Source organism: Centroberyx affinis, unplaced genomic scaffold (genome assembly GCF_046629955.1).
Source record: "Centroberyx affinis isolate AG114_WGS23_722 - 3 ecotype Tasmania unplaced genomic scaffold, CSIRO-AGI_Caff_v1 ptg004281l_1, whole genome shotgun sequence".
NCBI classification, from domain to species: Eukaryota; Metazoa; Chordata; class Actinopteri; order Beryciformes; family Berycidae; genus Centroberyx; species Centroberyx affinis.
In genome coordinates, this window is record NW_027282002.1 from 101,218 (window position 1) to 119,093 (window position 17,876).

Here is a 17,876-nt window from a genome sequence, read left to right on the forward strand (position 1 = left end):
GTTGAGCAATTGTGTAATTTCATGAGCTTTGAATTATAAGGTTCTATCTGGGTGGAGTACAGTTCTAAGATATTGAGCATCAAAGATTTGACATCCCAGCTGGCAAAACTGTACTTTCTATCTTTTAAAGGTTCTTTAAAAAAACACCACACAAGCATAAAGTAGCATTCAAAGATCAGGAATTTGTAAATTACTCAATTTTGATTAAAAACAAAAACAAAAAAAACTTGTCATTCCAAGCTCACAATTTGCAAACAAATTAGTCATTGAAGGACACACACAGCTGTGCATCACAAACCAACATGCTTACAATGCTACTGAGAGCAGTAATGAGAGCCAATAATAAGTGATCTGACATTACTTCAAATCATGCTAATCTATTGTGGATCAGCAACTGCAGTGTTACACCTGAACTAAACATGTGTAAGCATTGTCAGCATGTCTGGTTCATATCCTACTGGGAGCTGCATTTACCCAGTGAGGCTCACCAGTTTGACCAGTGTGTCTATGTATATGTATGCTGTCACCACACTAAAACAAAGTGTGAAGAGTAGTCTTGGCATGTCACACTAGTTTGAGACCTGTGGGTGAGGTTAAGCGTTTTCAACCACATGTTGCAGTCCATCATTACACATCGTTGTATGAGGATAAGTTAATAGCATCACTAATGAGAACCCATAGAGTGGAGTTAAACTTGTGTTTTGAGAGTTAAACGGAACTAGAGAGAGAGTTTTGCCAGATTGCACTATGGGTGTTCTGTCACTGCCCCTTTTCCAGAACCAAAGAATAGATGTTACAAGAGAGTTGACAGCTATAATGAGCTTAAGGAGCATTTACAAACACCAGCATTAAGAGTCGTAATAGGACTACTATAGGATTTCTATATTTTTGATATAGCAGATCAGCGAATAGGAAGAACATGTATTTCCTGGATCCAAACCATATTTCAAATGAATATCAGCTACATGTGCAAACACACTTTTGGCTATTTTTTGTATATTTTGAAACACATCTCTAAACATACTCTGAAGTATATGTGAAATGCATTTTTTGCAGTGGTTAGATTTGAACCAATAGAAAATTATCTATGAAAACACAAGATTATTCATATATATACATAGAAGTCCATTAAAAAAAAAAAAGAACATTCATGTCTTTTATTGTAGCAGGTTATCCACTTTCAGCTGAAAAAGCTGTTGCAACATGCAGTTACTCTTTAAGACTGGCATGGGCTATAGCTTGAAAAAATGGATTTTCAAGTTCTCTTCAGAATAACTGAGTTATAGATCAACAGTAGTTTCAAAAATAATATAATATTAAACGATTTGTGTTGTTGCTGATTTAGTATTGAATTGTATAACAGTCTCAGTTGCGAGTGGGAAGATAACAGTGGTGAGTGAAACCTATGATTACAACAGTCATGCTACATTATTTAAATGAGATCATTAAGTTGTTCTTCATTTTGTCTGGGGACCCATGGCACCCTCTCAATGACCCCTGGGGCCCACTTTGGTCCCCACTGAGCTGACCTGACAGCTAAATATAGGTATAGAAAAACAACAACTTTTTTTTCCCCAGGAAATATCTTATCTGTGAAACAAGAGAGGGCTAGCAACGCAGTTGTGTTCAGTATTTACCCAGTTTGTATTTTACTATCCTTCAATATAAAACAAAGAGTGGTTATTTTCGGTTACACAGTTAATGGGCTACTCTCCATCTAACGATAATAACTAACTAGCTGCAAGTAGGCTATCATGTAGCCTATTCAACCAAACGAGGCGTGAGTCGTAGTAAAACAAAGCAACAAACACGTTCAAAACCAACCCATGTAAAAAATATAATATATAGCATCGACTGTATTTAACGTTACGGCAGTTATGAAAACAGCATAAACAGCGTCCTAATTCATGAATAGTTAAGTTAGTAAGCTGCTCCTGGGCTACTCACCCATCTCATTCCTGTCAGTACTCAACAGTCAGACTGCCACCATGGAAACGCGGACGCACACGTGCTGCCTTCAAGTACTCCTCGTAAAAGCTCCTACTTTCGAGAGCAGAAGTCATAAATATGCTTGTCGGTGCATTCATGTGGTTTTGGTTGTATTTTTGGTAGGCCTATCTGTTATATTTCAGAAACCGGCCCACAGATGCTTTGTCCTGCAGTGGCCAAATGAAGAGCGGAACATACGCATCAGTAGGCCTGTATGATTGATGTTTTAATTCATTTATTAAAAATGTGTGACAACTAAACATTAAACATAGAAACACACAATTATTTTTCCGGTTGTGCAGCTCAAAGTGTAATATAGATATTTCCGACAGCACCTAAAGGCAGCAAAACGCCGCATAGAATGTTACATGCGCAGTATGGAAACGGTCAAGCCATACGTACTGATGGATAACCTGTATCTCAACACACAGGCCATGCTCTCATGAGAGTTACAGTTTCGCAAGTCATTTGATTATAAACCGTTCAATTTGCCTGTGAATGTGAAAACTATAGGACTTATTAATTGAACTTGAGTTGAGGCAAGCTACAGTAAGTGGCATTGGCCAGAAGATGTCGCCGTCTGTGCACACAACTTATCCATGTTTCACACTTGCTGCATAGGAACTGCACAAAGGGCACCTCAGTAATATCTGTGAAAGTAAAATCTATTTTCCTATCAGCTGGGATTGTTTAATACTTTCTCCTCGTCCAAAACAAGAGCTGCATGACATAATACTTGTCTAAAATGAATGTTATGTCTGACTTCAATATGTTGTCAAAAATCATATCAGCTTATTTGTGCTTTTTTTTTTACTCAGAAACAAATTTCATCTGAACGAGGATTTTTATAGCATAGCCAGTCATGAGTCAGTTGTGTCAGTCGTGGCCATTAGAAAAAGCGTGGATTTTCTACTCAAGAAAATTCTAATTTCCAGAATGAACAATAATAAAATTAAAGTATAGGAATAGCAAGCCACTGATCGCACACCACTGCGGCCGCCATAATTGCTTGCATTGCAGAAGCATATTTGATCTAATATTAATACAGTTAGCTCAGACAGAGCAAATGAGTGGACCGAGAAAATCTCGCGATCTAATATTAATATAGTTAGCTCAGACAGAGCAAATGAGTGGACCGACAAAATCTCGCGACAGTGGCACACCTATGAGAAAATACCAGACAGCGTTGTTCACACCTGTCATACAACGTTGTCAATTACAGACAACCTGGAAACACGTCAAAATTACTTGTCGGGGAAGTAATAGGCTACAATTTAGTATAGAAGTTAATTGCGTTTTTTTTTAACATATAAAAAACCTTTGTACAAGTGGGCGAGTCGAGGCGTTATCGGCAATGCTCTGCGGCACCTCTCCTTTATTGTGCAGATAGTTAAATCCCACTTGGAACGGCAGCAATTTACCCACGATTGAGCAAAGATCGTATGATAGAAACACAAGCGTTACAAATGCAATCCTTATTACTTCTTTTTATCGGGTCATATCGTTAAGTGTGCACCGGAGTAGGCGCTCGTTGTTCGTCGAGATCTCACTGAAAAATTGGATCTCACAATGAGTGAATTCTGTCTTGCAAATCTCATTTTGTGCAGATTTGGTTTTGTTCCGTTTTGAATCAGCATTTCCCCTTTGGACATCATGATGCTGCATTCAGGGTAAAGGTCTGCCTGAAAATACTGGGGTACCCGCACACTAGTAGACAGGGGCTCAGTGGCACATGATTAGACACTACTGCATTAATGTCTGACAAATATCAGGCTGTAATCTACATTGATTACGGGCAATTTCATGTAATTTTGGATAATGCTGAAAAAAGACAATTTAAGTCAACAGAGGGCTACCAGATTTTACTTTGTCAAGGCAGTGAGAAAGGCAATTAACATCTCAGGTATATAAAATATTTTCCATACATGTGAAATTGACAGCTCGGTTGTGCAAACAGAAAGTTGTTCCCTGTTGTGTAGCAAACAAAGATGCAATACAAATATGATCCCGTAAACCCTGTTTTTATACTTTTAATTGCACTCCCTAGCCTGAGCGTTTAACTCATGCTATGAGAGGGATACTTCTGTTACAGACAGATCTCTTGGGGAGGTAGCTGCTGAAGCGATGGAATGTTTAGTCGACCTCCTCGATGGTGGGGCCGGAGGATCCACCACCACCGGGAGCGGCACCGCCTGCTCCAGGGAAGCCGCCGGGCATGCCCTCTGGCATACCGCCTGGCATGCCACCAGCACTCTGGTACAGCTTGGTGATGATGGGGTTGCACACCTTCTCCAGCTCCTTCTGCTGATGCTCATACTCATCCTTCTCGGCAGTCTGTAAAGAAAACAAAAATCCATGTTTAAAAAAAAAAAAAAAAAAAGCCAAATTCATGTCATTCACATGAAACAAAAAACTGCACAATCAGTTTTTACCTGGTTCTTGTCCAGCCAGCTGATGACCTCGTTGCACTTGTCCAAGATCTTCTGCTTGTCCTCCTCACTGATCTTACCAGCAAGCTTCTCATCCTCCACGGTGGACTTCATGTTGAAGGCATAAGACTCCAGAGAGTTTTTAGAAGACACCTTGTCACGCTGGACATCATCCTCAGCCTTGTATTTCTCAGCCTCCTGGACCATGCGCTCAATGTCCTCCTTGCTGAGACGACCTGGGGACAAATTGGGCCATCACAAATGGTTCCAAAACTCATAATCTGCATATGGATTTTACAGCCTAAGAGAATCTGAAACTCACCCTTGTCGTTTGTGATGGTGATCTTGTTCTCCTTGCCAGTGCTCTTGTCGACAGCAGACACATTCATGATACCGTTGGCATCGATATCGAATGTGACCTCGATCTGAGGAACACCACGAGGAGCAGGAGGGATGCCGGTCAGCTCAAACTTGCCCAGCAGGTTGTTGTCCTTGGTCATGGCACGCTCACCCTCATAAACCTGTGGGATGTACATAATACAATGTTAGCAATACAGTCAATTTCTCAACAGGTGGCTACAGTTGTGTGAAGTTCAAATCGCTCAGACATCCAAGGAAGGTTTGGGCCATCTTTGGTCTTACGACCTCTGGTGGAAACTACGAATGGCAGGAAAAAACATCATCACAGCGAAATACTGGTAGGAACCATCAATTAATTGATGTCCTCACCTGGATGAGCACACCAGGCTGGTTGTCAGAGTAGGTGGTGAAGGTCTGGGTCTGCTTGGTGGGGATGGTGGTGTTACGTTTGATCAGGACAGTCATGACACCTCCAGCTGTCTCGATACCCAGGGACAGAGGGGTGACGTCCAGAAGAAGCAGGTCCTGGACATTTTCAGACTTGTCACCAGACAGAATGGCGGCCTGGACAGCTGTAGATAACAAAACGGGACTGGTTAGACTAGGAGAGGGCTGAGATTGACATTATTTTTGATGTTTAGACATCCAAGAATGTCTTCTCTTCTGGTGAAAACATCCAAGGGCAGTGATCAGCAGGTCTATAGATACGCTTGGTAGAGCCAAGCCAGACACTTACCAGCTCCATAGGCCACAGCTTCATCAGGGTTGATGCTTTTGTTCAGCTCCTTGCCATTGAAGAAGTCCTGCAGCAGCTTCTGGATCTTGGGGATACGGGTGGAGCCACCGACCAAGACGATGTCATGGACCTGTCCTTTGTCCATCTTGGCATCGCGGAGTGACTTCTCTACAGGGTCCAAGGTACCACGGAAGAGGTCAGCGTTGAGCTCCTCAAAGCGAGCCCTGGTGATGGAGGTGTAGAAGTCAACTCCCTCATACAGAGAGTCGATCTCAATGCTGGCCTGGGTGCTGGAAGACAGGGTGCGCTTTGCCCTCTCACAAGCGGTGCGCAGACGACGGACAGCTCTCTTGTTGTCACTGATGTCCTTCTTGTATTTGCGTTTGAACTCTGCGATGAAGTGGTTGACCATGCGGTTGTCGAAGTCTTCTCCACCAAGATGGGTGTCTCCGGCAGTGGACTTGACCTCAAAGATACCATCCTCAATGGTCAAGATGGACACATCGAAGGTGCCACCACCAAGATCGAAGATGAGAACATTCCTCTCAGACCCAACCTGAAATGAAATTTAAGTTAAAGCATTTCTCCAAGCCACTGAAAAAATATGTATTTTCTTCATCTAGTTACACACAAGATTTGAGCCAACTTGTTTTCTGACATCTAGTGAACATATCTTTTCAGTACACTGCAATTACTACAAGCTTAAATTACCTTCTTGTCCAACCCATAGGCGATGGCAGCAGCGGTTGGCTCGTTGATGATACGCAGAACATTGAGGCCAGAGATGGTACCAGCATCCTTGGTGGCCTGGCGCTGGGAGTCATTGAAGTAGGCGGGCACGGTAATAACTGCATTGTTTACAGTCTGGAGGGAGAAAATTCAAACAATAAACACCAATATTTACTTTGTTGTTAATCTGTCTTTGGAAAGCACTTTGTAACTTTAAAAAAAAGTGCTATATATATAAACAAAAAGTAAACATAAATTTGCAAGTCTTAAAATAAAGTTGTGCAAGATCTTACTTTTCCGAGGTAGGCTTCAGCAATCTCCTTCATCTTCACCAGCACCATGGAGGAGATCTCCTCTGGGTAGAAGGACTTTGTCTCGCCCTTGTACTCAACTTGAACCTTGGGGCGAGTGTTGTCATTGACGACTGTAAATGGCCAGTGCTTCATGTCCGACTGCACAACTCCATCATCAAACCTGCGGCCAATCAGTCTTTTGGCATCTGCAAAAAGACAGTTTGTTAAAGCAACAGAATATACTTGCCCCTATAGAGTGCCTTGTTTATTCAAATCACTCAGACATCCAAGGAAGGATTGGGCCATCTTTGGTCTTTCGACCTCTGGTGGAAACTACGAATGGCAGGAAAAACGTCATCACAGTGAGCCAGAGCTCTAATGGGCCACTGTAGGACTCAGCATTTAATTTCATGTGGGTCTAATGTCATTCTTGCCTTGATAGGAGTTAAGACCTCTGACTGTTAGGCATGTTTGTCTGTTTGGCCATATTGTGCAATTCACTTAACATACGATTGGAGTGCATTTGGGGTTTGAGGTGCTTAACCATCAGGACCAAACACTGGTCATGCTAGTAATTACACAATATCAATACATGGTTGAATTAAGTTCAACAGGCGTTTGAGTAGTTGAGGTCCAAATGGGAAAGGGTGCACAGGAATGACACAAGACCACATGCAAAATACTATTGTCCTTTAATTATTGAAAGCAAACACTTTAACCTTACCAAAGACTGTGTTGGTTGGGTTCATGGCAACCTGATTCTTGGCTGCATCTCCGATGAGCCTCTCAGAGTCAGTGAAGGCCACATAGCTGGGTGTGGTCCTGTTGCCCTGGTCGTTGGCAATGATTTCAACTTTGCCATGCTGGAACACACCCACACAGGAGTAGGTGGTCCCAAGATCGATGCCAACGGCTGGTCCCTTAGACATGTTTCCTGTGGAATAAATTAAACATGATGGTTAACTTTAATGGCCTAATCTCATCTTTTAAAACAGTGACACAATCTAGCAGAAAGTATTTGCCATTATAGGCTAAAAGTCAGCATCTGCTTTGACAACTACCAAGCAGTACATCTGTAGACCTAACAGCTTTATGCATAACCAAAGTGTAATGGTATCCACATTCAATCACATCAGTAGTATAGAAGGTGCCATTTGGATTGTGCATGTACCCAGTTAAGGCCGATTCAATTGATATTCACCAATAATCACCAACGTGGCACAACACTATGAATAATATTTTACAGTACCATTTTATGCCGACTATTCAAGCAGACTTGCGAAACATCCTTCCTTTCTGGCCAAGCCCAGAAGGATAAGGTTCAGGGTTTCCGACATTAGGACACTAGGTGGCGACGGGAGGAAGGTTGCAAGTCATTTTGTATCGTCTGATTATCCTTATAATTAACACACTTGGCTGATGGCGGTCCTTCAGCTCGCCATAGCTTTTGACTGGTTTCTGTCAAGTCACTGGTCAAGGAAATACTCTGAAAATGGATGGGGGAAACTAACCACCAACAATAGGTAATTAAATCAGTCATAAGGGAGGCTTTATGCTCCCACCTCGAATAGTGAACTGATTGTTAAAGATAATTAAATATGTTGACTTGAGAAAACCCCACGACATTATATGCCGACACCTACTGGATACTAAAATGGCTTAAAACATTTCCGTCCTCACGTCAAGACACTGTGAAAGCATATGGGTCAGCATTAAACAATGCTGCGGGTATTTGTACAGAACAAGTGTTTCTATAAATGGCGCCGGGTCTGACCATGTGACAAGGAGATGCGTCAAGCAAGCCAGAAACACCCACGCTAAAACCGGAAATTGCGTAACTCCGCCTTCACAATAAAAACCGTTAGAAGTATTACAGCGTACACACCTGCGAGAACCATATAAAAATGCGCACTAGAACCATCACAGCAAATATATAGGCAAACTATAGCTGCGAGTGAGACACCAACTTGTTGTGATTGGATACATAGCATTTCAATTAAGGTTTTATTTTTAAAGACACTGACCGGAAGTCAATTTATTCTGTGGAGCTTGACGCTGGTTGTTCCAGAACATTCTACAGCTACCCCCCCACCCCCACCCCCACCCTTGGCCCGCTACACGCCAAGGCAGTACATCCACGAAGAGCAGGTTGTTTTAGCCAATTCTTCCATTTAACAGTGTAATATAGTGTATACCAACAATAACAAACTAAGCACTGGTCATTTGAAATCGAAAACACGTTTCTAATGTTCAGCAGACGTTGAGATCCGTTATAAACGGCCAAGACAAGGCCAAGGCAGCTAACGTCATAGTAGCTGGATAAACAGTCCTAATGAAGTTTACTGAAACATCTTATTTCTCTGTCTGATCTAAGGATAAATTGAACTTACCGAATATTGGAACCGCGGATGATTTTGGGTATGGGGTTAAGTGCAGCGGCGAAGCTAGCTTGTCCTCGCCTGTGAGAGAAAGAAGGACAGACAAGAGCGGACCCTGTAATATCACCGGCAAACCAGCCAATCAGGCGTCGAGTCTTGAGCTGGTCCTCAATAGTCCACCAATTGCTGACGATCCCGCCCACTTCCTGTTTCATTTTGTATGGATTTCATAATCACATCGTGGGACCGCATGGCCTCCAGATAAAAATGACGTTGTGTATGTCAGGAAACACTTAAAAACCTCCTTGAATATAACATGTAGTTGTGGCAATGAGGTTTTCTTCGCAGAGAAATTTTATCTGTATGAGAAATTTACATTTACACGTTACATTTTAGGCATTTAGCCGAAGCTGTTATCCAGAGACTCACAATGAGCACAACAATAGATCACCAACAGTTACAAGGAACCAAAAATAAGGAGTGCAAAGGTCAGGGCCTTAGTGCTTATAACACTGTGACCATAGAACGATCATGGAGCAAGTACAAGGAAAAGAAATAGAATAAGAGCTTAGGAGAGAGATAGAAAGGATTTTTATAGAGCATGATGTAAAACTGACTGATATTGAATTATATTATTACTGAATCATCTCAGTTAATGTGTACAGGTTTATGACATTGATTGTTTCTTGAGATGTCACCTCACATGATGTTTTTCAAGTGTCAATGTATAAAAAAGCCACAAAACATTAACATTTTCCCTCTTAAATATCAATCACCCAAGTCTTTATGTTCTGGAAAAATATAATTTATTGACATGTGTAAACATATTATTTATACAGTACTTTACAGGCAATGTGACACCACATGCTTTTTGCTTTTATGTCAACAACATACACCATTTTTACAAAACAGTAAAAAGAAATCATGCTATATTTGACAGGCTACAGGTTACAGCTCGGTCTCCTTAATGTGGTTTTTGGCTGAAGCAGCTGTTTGTGGGCTGATGGGAGGTTCACACGTCTGCTCTTGATTTAAACTTTCAGCTGCTGTTACTACGGTTGTATTTGTTGCTGTGGTTATCTCTGTTGGCTCCTCAATGACATACTTTGTGAAGCCCATGTTGAAAAGCCCTGTAACACAGAAGATTTCACAACCAATGATTAAATGCGGAAATGCTTTGTTCAGACACTGGTTCTATGGAAAGAGATTACTGGCAGCAGAGATTTAGCTAGAATTTCAAATTCTCAATTTCATCATATTCCATTTCAAGCCTTCGCATTCCATTTCAAATTGTGCCTTACAAATTCAATTTTTGAATTCATTTATTCAACAAATCCACTGTTTTAAACTCACAGATTGACCGTGACAAATATAGATTTATGCAATTCAAATACAATATCTGCTGGCACTAAACTTTTCCTATGCTCAGATGGTTTATAGTAAGAGTTTTATCACGTACCTCTGCGTCTCTGTCCTTGGGTGTGCCTCTCTTCATTGCTTGATTTCGATTTACTGCTCTCCTCCGACTGCTGGGACTCTTCATTCTCTGTAACAATGAAAACTATCATCATTTGTTTTATACGTTTCCAGAAAGCAGTACGCCAGATGTAAACCACTAGGCCATATATAAGGAAGTGTATGTTTCTTTCTATTTAATGCAACATTTTTCAGCTTTGTCTGGACACATATCAAACAGAAGCCAGAAGAAACCCCGCCATAAGGATTCTTCTAAGTGGAGATGTTGTGTTTACCTCTCTTCCAGAGGATGTGCGCTCTCCTGAGTTTGATGGCAAAGAAAATGACCACCACCAGAAGAGCGAAGATCAGGCACGTCACCAGGAGGACCAGTAATGATGAACTTCCTGTATTTCCTGTTTGGCTGTCTGTCTTATCAAAGCCTCCTGGGAATGGACAGAACACAGTGTACAGTCAGTGACCTCAGTGAAACCTTCATCAGTCTCATAGCCTACTTTGTATTATAGAACAGTGGTTCTCAACATGGGGTCCGGGGACCACCAGAGGTCCTTGAGTGGGTTCCAGGGGGTCCCCAGCAAATTAATGAATTGTTAAACTTCACCATTATTTCATTTACAAGAAGTTAAAATGACTAGAGAATGTAGAAGAATGACTGTTTTGATCATAGTTTCACTGTTATCTCTCTACCTACAATACAGAGAGTGATGGAATTCTGGACAAAATCATATCTAACAATAAAAATATTCTCAGATTTGGGTTCATCTTATTAACATTTTCACACAAGAGGACTAAGACCTTTACCCAGAACCAGGCAGAAACTGGTGGTGTGGATTTACCTCTGGTGCTGTTTCCCTCTGTCCCATTATAGGACGTGTTCTCCTCTGTTGCCATGGAAACAGGTGTCCCACCTTTAATTATGAAGAAGAAGCAATCAAATGATTAGCATAGCCTTGAGATAAACTCTTGCATGTATGTGCAGAGAGTGGCCACTAGATGTCACTAGACAGGATCTATTTGTCAACAGTAGTTCTGCATCTAGATGCCATACCTGTTGTGCTGGTGACATTACTGGTGGTGTCATTCTTAGTCCTGGTTGAGCCTGGTAATGCAGACCACTCCGAAGCATCTAGAAAAAAAACAAAAAAACAAAGGCATTTCAATTAATGAACCTCATAAAGAAATATGTTGTTCATACAAAAACACTGTAAGACTTTAAATTGCCTACACAGAAACTTTATGACTGGGCGACAAAATGACAATATTTTCCTATGGCGTATGTTGCCTTGCAGTTATACAATGAAACAGGGGTGAGAAATATATATAAGTAATCCACATATTCACGATCATTGAATGTTACTTTAAGTGTGTGTGGTGTTATCTTTGTTTTATTTAAAGAATCTTTTGCGGTTAAATATTCAAAAAGAGAAAGTGCATAACAGTTTTTACCCGCTGGTGTGTCAGATCTTTGATGCTCAGCATCTCAGAAGTGCACTCCACCCAGATAAAACCTTCCAAGCCAAGCTCACTATTTATGAATACATCAACCACAGCCTGAGTGTATACAGTGTCTGAACGAGCCTGACAAACTGCCTCTGGTTCACACTACTCTGCCATTTCCGTTGCAGGAAACAGACCTGGTGGTATGAGAACTAATTGTGGTTCTCACAAAGCTCACAAAGCATCTTGAAAGCTGAGGTATCGCTCAGTTTGCTATCTCGGGTTTAGAGGGGCTTATTTTTTGGGTAATATATTGTTTTAGGCTATATGTTTTAAGGCAGGGCCCTGATCAGGGATGTAATAGAGGGTAAACCCACCTAAATCTATATGACCCAAATTCATAGTAAGCGTCATAGTAAGCAGTATCAAACTGATGTGAGTTATATGACGATAGGGTCTTTTAATGGGGGGAGAACACATAATCTGCTTCCCTCCTCCTCTTCCTCTTCCTCATCTCATCGCTTCTTATGTCATCTGATATACTGCATTGTGCCCCTCAAAGCCTTGAATGGCAAACGCCCGAAAACAGTTTTACTCACTAGTAGCGCTGCTGAGATGTGACCCAGTGGATGATGTCACTGTCTCAGGGTCATTGGAGGTAACAGAGCGCTCTGATGAAGGCCCATACAAGTCGGTGTTGGTTGTTGGTGTGTTTGTTGTTCGCTCTCCTGTTGTTGTTCTTGGCATTTCTGTTGACCTTTGAGGCTGAGTTGTGGGTGAACTCGTCGACGTCGTCCGGGGGAACTTTGTGGCTGTGATAGAGAGGAGTTTAAGATAAATTATACATAGAAGTGGCATGCCGTCCCACACATTTTCTGTAAAGGTTGACATTCTATAATAGGGTATCACATCATACCACGGTCTAACTCTGTTGAAATGGGACTATAGTGTGAAATAAATCGCTTTTCCCCATAATAATTAGATTAAACTCAAAGTCAAAAATGAGCTTTACCTCTTAATAACCTGCCTATACCACATCTGTTGTTAAAATTAGTATACAAATAAATCAGCCCATTTACAACATACAAAATGAGGAAGTCACATGGTGTTTGGTCAAGTTTTATGGTCAAGTGTGTCATGGAGCAACAGAAACCCGTGAGAAAAAACCCCTCTAACGGCCAGCGCTGTCTCTGTTCTGTGACGACACAGCTACACTTTCCTTGTTCCTCAAATGGCGCCCTTTATGCAGAAGTACTTTTCTGAAAACAAACGCCGAGACTAGTGTTTGTTTTTTTTCTACCCATTGTCTTATGTAGTGAATATCTGACATTGTACTCACAAGTTCGTCCAATTTGGATGAAGTCCATCAGAGGTTCAGTGTGCAGAGCCGGGTGGCGAACAAGGCATTTCACTTTGACTTTCTTCCCCACTGACTGAATGTGTAATTTATCCACAGAGACATACGTGCTTATTCCTTCTTCAAGCTGGTAGTGGGGCTGAGCTGTGGAATGGGAAAGGTATCATGAATATCCACTGCCAACAGTTGTATTGGCTGTCTTGAATAGACAGAAGCATCATAATATGACATTGCTGTGTGTGTGTGTGTGTGTGCGTGTGTTGGGGGGGGGGTTCAAGAAATGGGATTTTCAAGAAATGCCAAAAATAAAGTCTGTGCTACAGAGGCTTACTAGCTATACTACGTTTTGTTCCATGAAATAAAATACATTAACTAATATTTTTATTTATTATACTTTATACTTTATTTATACTTTTTATATCAATTGTTGCTAACAAAATGCTCAGGAAAGGGGACTAGCCTACAGCATTTGTTAGCCTGTTAGCCAGCTGGAAAACACAATAGTTTGAATAGAACTAGTCAAACTAATGTATCCTCAGCACAGCCCTTATTTTTGGTATTTTTCAAAAAGCCCATTCATAATTCCATAGGGATTTTAGACTACTACCAAATGGCAGATAATCTATGGCATACAAATGACATAAAATAGCTTATAGCCTCTATAGACATTGGTAAGTGTGAGGTACTGTATACTGTGTCTTATTCCTGTGACTGATGATTGAAATGGGAAACCACATAGTGTGTGTGTCATTGTCCCCAACTCCCCAGCCTGGCCTTGTATTGAGACTTTGCCAACTAGCCTGTTCCCTGATGTTTTTCAGTTAGTTTGTACTTGTTTTGCATTGCTGAACTTCATGATAATCATATGTTGGCTTCCTGAGAATATATACAGTACAGCATGTATCTGTTTAGGTGTCTGTATTCTCATTCACATATCTGAAGAATTGAGATGAGTCGGTACTGCAAAATGCTTTGAATAAAAGCGTCCCCAAAATGGCATATGTTATGTAATAGATGCAACTTCACAGTCTCTTACGCTGTCTAGGCTGGGCGAGCACAATTTAGAGATCAAAAAGACATCGGTGTAAGTTATTTTTCATGCAGAAGTACAAATATCTGGGGGAGTGCCTCTTCTGACAGGAGAGTCAGCGCTAGTCGAGGCTGAAGCGGAACATCAGAGAGCCAACTGCTGCTAAAGATGTTCCAGGTGAGCACATGTTGTTTTTCGAGGTGTCGACCACCCTCACCAAACGACTGTAGGAGGGGAATTTCAAAGCTTGCAAATTGCTTGAAATCGGCATAGTGCGGAGTTGTAGAGCTGAAGCTCGAGTTCATGGGCGGTTATTCAAATTCGCTATCTTTTGTGGCTGTTGACTTTGGCGCAAGTCTCAAATAGAATCTAGTTGTTGCCATTCAATCTAACTAGCATGAGTTGTTAAGTTATTACACAACTTACCAACAATTTCAAGCCCGTGACCCAGGCGCCAATAGAGTTTGGGAGGATAGTGGTTCCCCACTGCAGTGCATTTGATGACTATCTTCCCACCATGCCTTACTACTTCCATTTTTGGATGGCCTTGAAAGGGAAAAAAGAAGAGCTCATGTTATTTAAATATAATAGAAGCGCTCATCCAAATGATTAGTGAGGTCAGTAACATTGAGTTACGTGGAAGAATATAGATCATGTAAGAAGGTTCATAAATTAAAACAGGACTTTAATGTGTCATATCCTTGATGACTAACATTCATGTAGACGGCTGTCAACTAAACTAAAACAGCCCACACTGAACTAAACCCACTCAACAGATGGTGTTTTGGCATGTGGTTGCAGATGTTCTCATACTCACCTAACACTGTCACCTCCACTGTCTTCTCGGTCACACCATGGTTGTACTGACGGCACGTATAGTTGCCTCCATCTTTGAAGGTGACATCGGACACACTGATGGTGAATTCTGCCTTGGACAGCTTGTCTATGCTGTAGCGCCTGTCCTTCAAAGCTGGAAATCAATGACGGGGGAAAGAAAAGGATAGTCAGCCTCATTTAATCTGTTAAAAAAATCTGATTCAAAGGTGTGAGAGACTCTTCAATTGGAAGTGTCGGGTGTGATACTGAACGGACGGAAACACGAAATATTACCTTCACCTTTATCGTGATTGAAGAACATAACGTATCCCTTGGGGTCCTTCCACTCCACATGTCTCATGTGAGCGTTTGTAATGGGGCAGGTCAGGGTGAGCGTGGCACCCTCCAGCACAGTCACACGCTGCCACACCGCCAGCGATGCTGCAGAGACAAACGGCAGCTTTTTTTTTACGGCGCTGGATTTGACTAAACCAAGAATAGGAACAGTGAGTCGCGCTCAGAGACATGACATCACTCTCACCCCCGTACGTTTCAGCGGTACCTTTCATTAACTGGCACCATGTAAGGGCAACAGCGTGAGCGGTCATTTATTGGAATAAAAAAAAAAAAAAGGTCAAGTCGAGAAGAATCAAACAGGGAAAGAGCTGAGCGGGTTCGCCCTCCCCCGCACCCAGAGGTGTCCGAAGTCGAGCTCCCACTTGTCAGTTTTGACTCATGTATTCCTGTGTGCGCCCCTGGCCCGGGGGCTCGGTGTGTGTGTGTGGAGGTGGTGTGACAGTGACACACACACACAAAAAAAAAGAAACATTTTCTAGCTGCACTACAGCTAGAAAATGGAGCGGCCCACTGTCACACATCTATCGCCTCTCTCTTATTCTGACAGGAAGTCATGTGGCCGGTCCTTACATGGTGAAAGAGAAAGTAGGGGGGGGGAGGGAGCGGGACTGTAAGTAGAAGTGGAAGTTGAGTTGCGGGTTTGGTCACAGGGGCTTTGGGTGCTTTTTCTTTCCAGTGGGGGTAAGAAGTAAGAATGACGAGGTGTTTGGAAAACACACTTTACGGGGCATATTGATGCTGGTGGGCTTGCAGGTTCAAGCCGAGGTTAACATGACTTAAAGTTTTTCACACGTGTGGGAGCTGTGTTACATTGCGCTGTAGTGAAACTTTCCATGAGTGACGGCCAATTGTACTGTATAACAATCAGTGAAAATTAAATTCCACTTTGCATAATTTCTCATTCAGATCAGAGGTTGTTTTAACATTACGGCAAAGTTGCTGAAGATCTAGACTTTAGGTTTTGGCTTTTGGACATTTCCGGTTTTTTTGTGACCAAGTTTTTTTTTCAGTGTCTGAATTGAGAGATAAGATATAACATGTTTTAGCATATTTAAACAGTTGGCAGAGTATGAATGGCACTGGCCTCCAGTTTGTCAAAGAATTGACTTTAAAATACTGTTTCTGCACTGCCTATGCAACTTGATGTTTATTCTCTTTTATGCATTTTAATTCTTTATTTATTCTCTCCTCTTATACACTTTATCATCTCTTTTCATTTGTGTTTTATTTATCTTATCCTGTATTTCTTATCTAATGTCTTATATACCTTGTGCTCCAAAGCACTTTGAATTGCCTTTGTGTATGAAATGTGATATATATGTTAATAAACTTGCCTTGCCTTGCTTATGAATGGAGCAAATATCTATCCTATCATATACAGAGGGTGGCAAAAGGAAAAAAATTTAAAAATATATAGTTTTTTTTTTTAAAGGAAGGAAGGCGCATGAGAATCGGAACAGAAATACAGTCAACACAGGTGATAAACAGCCACGACCACATCAAGTGCTTCAACACACTCCGCATACAAATTCTAAGCATGAAGAAGCATATGAGCTCAGGCAAAAACTATATTATTTGTCACAAACATCTTGCTTTTTGATTTCTTCCAAATTTGCCAGATGAAGCACCGTCATTCTACTTATCACACACCTTCCCATACAAATGACTAGACCAGTATCATAACCTACTGTTGTCATTTAATAGTTCATCAACAAAGTCATTGTTTCCATAGGTGCGCCTCTCATTTTTCCTGACCTGATTCTGTTCATCATCTCATCTCAGCATCACCTCTACCTCTATTGTACATATCAAAATAGATTATTGGCCAAACACATCTACTTTTCATGAAAAAAATACAATCCAACAAGTATTAGTGAAGTACTCACCCTCTATGAAGAGCATGAAGAGGCTCAGCTGCAGCTTCAGTTCCATCTCTGTCACTCAGTACCCAACGCACAGCGCTCAGACTCTCAGCAGCGTTTCCTCCACTTTGTCTTTTTGTACCACAGTGAGGGACCTTCCGTGACATCACAGCTCTGTGGTTTCCACTGACTTTTTGATTCACGTGATAAATAAAAAAAGTAGGAGGTGAAGATACTGAGTGCAAAGCCCTATTCCAGTGTTGGTTTGCTTTTCGGTGATATTCATACGTGTTGTGTCACATTGGACTCATTTCTGAAATTTCTGACAATTAAAAAAAAAGGGTTTATCCTGCTGAATTCTTCAAAGCCTGATCTTTATAGGTATACAGCCTACAATCACTATAAGGAGAATACAAAGTAAAGGGTGAGATTTAGCCTATCAAACAATTAAGTTCCTAATGCTGAAGAGCAATAAGAGGGAGCCTGCACACTGCTCAATATAAAAAATATTCAATGGAATAAAACATATTTAATATTCATTATTTTTTACATTTAACAATTTTCATGCCAAACATTTTCCAAGAAATCATACTTATTCTGTGTTTTCTCAAGAATGTTATTCTTGTT

The 17,876-nt window shown here is 41.3% G+C and overlaps 2 protein-coding genes and 2 non-coding genes across 6 annotated transcripts; all 4 read right to left on the reverse strand.

The window, feature by feature from the left end:
• Positions 1 to 3,836: 3,836 nt before the first annotated feature.
• On the reverse strand, positions 3,837 to 9,056 carry LOC139664450 (heat shock cognate 70 kDa protein). Its single transcript, XM_071543285.1, has 9 exons — positions 8,927 to 9,056; positions 7,261 to 7,470; positions 6,537 to 6,742; positions 6,226 to 6,378; positions 5,515 to 6,070; positions 5,148 to 5,350; positions 4,741 to 4,939; positions 4,422 to 4,654; positions 3,837 to 4,323 (listed from the first exon to the last, which is right to left on the reverse strand). Exons 2-9 carry the CDS (start codon positions 7,463 to 7,465, stop codon positions 4,123 to 4,125), a joined length of 1,956 nt encoding a protein of 651 aa, XP_071399386.1. The 5' UTR covers positions 7,466 to 7,470; positions 8,927 to 9,056; the 3' UTR covers positions 3,837 to 4,122.
• LOC139664460 (small nucleolar RNA SNORD14) lies at positions 5,017 to 5,109 on the reverse strand. Its single transcript, XR_011696843.1, has one exon. It is a non-coding gene; the product is annotated as a small nucleolar RNA SNORD14 (small nucleolar RNA).
• On the reverse strand, positions 6,811 to 6,902 carry LOC139664461 (small nucleolar RNA SNORD14). Its single transcript, XR_011696844.1, has one exon. It is a non-coding gene; the product is annotated as a small nucleolar RNA SNORD14 (small nucleolar RNA).
• A 655-nt stretch (positions 9,057 to 9,711) lies between the features above and the next one.
• On the reverse strand, positions 9,712 to 17,351 carry LOC139664457 (cytotoxic and regulatory T-cell molecule). 3 transcript variants are annotated; one of them, XM_071543294.1, is made up of 11 exons: positions 17,274 to 17,351; positions 15,331 to 15,471; positions 15,032 to 15,184; positions 14,641 to 14,760; positions 13,167 to 13,328; positions 12,427 to 12,639; positions 11,439 to 11,516; positions 11,227 to 11,298; positions 10,666 to 10,815; positions 10,374 to 10,475; positions 9,712 to 10,044 (listed from the first exon to the last, which is right to left on the reverse strand). In XM_071543294.1, exons 1-11 carry the CDS (start codon positions 17,317 to 17,319, stop codon positions 9,863 to 9,865), a joined length of 1,419 nt encoding a protein of 472 aa, XP_071399395.1. In that variant the 5' UTR covers positions 17,320 to 17,351; the 3' UTR covers positions 9,712 to 9,862. The 3 variants fall into 3 exon arrangements, with proteins under 3 accessions (XP_071399395.1, XP_071399396.1, XP_071399394.1); XM_071543295.1 differs by having other exon boundaries at positions 10,374 to 10,460; positions 15,325 to 15,471; XM_071543293.1 differs by having other exon boundaries at positions 15,325 to 15,471.
• Between the last annotated feature and the right edge of the window lie 525 nt (positions 17,352 to 17,876).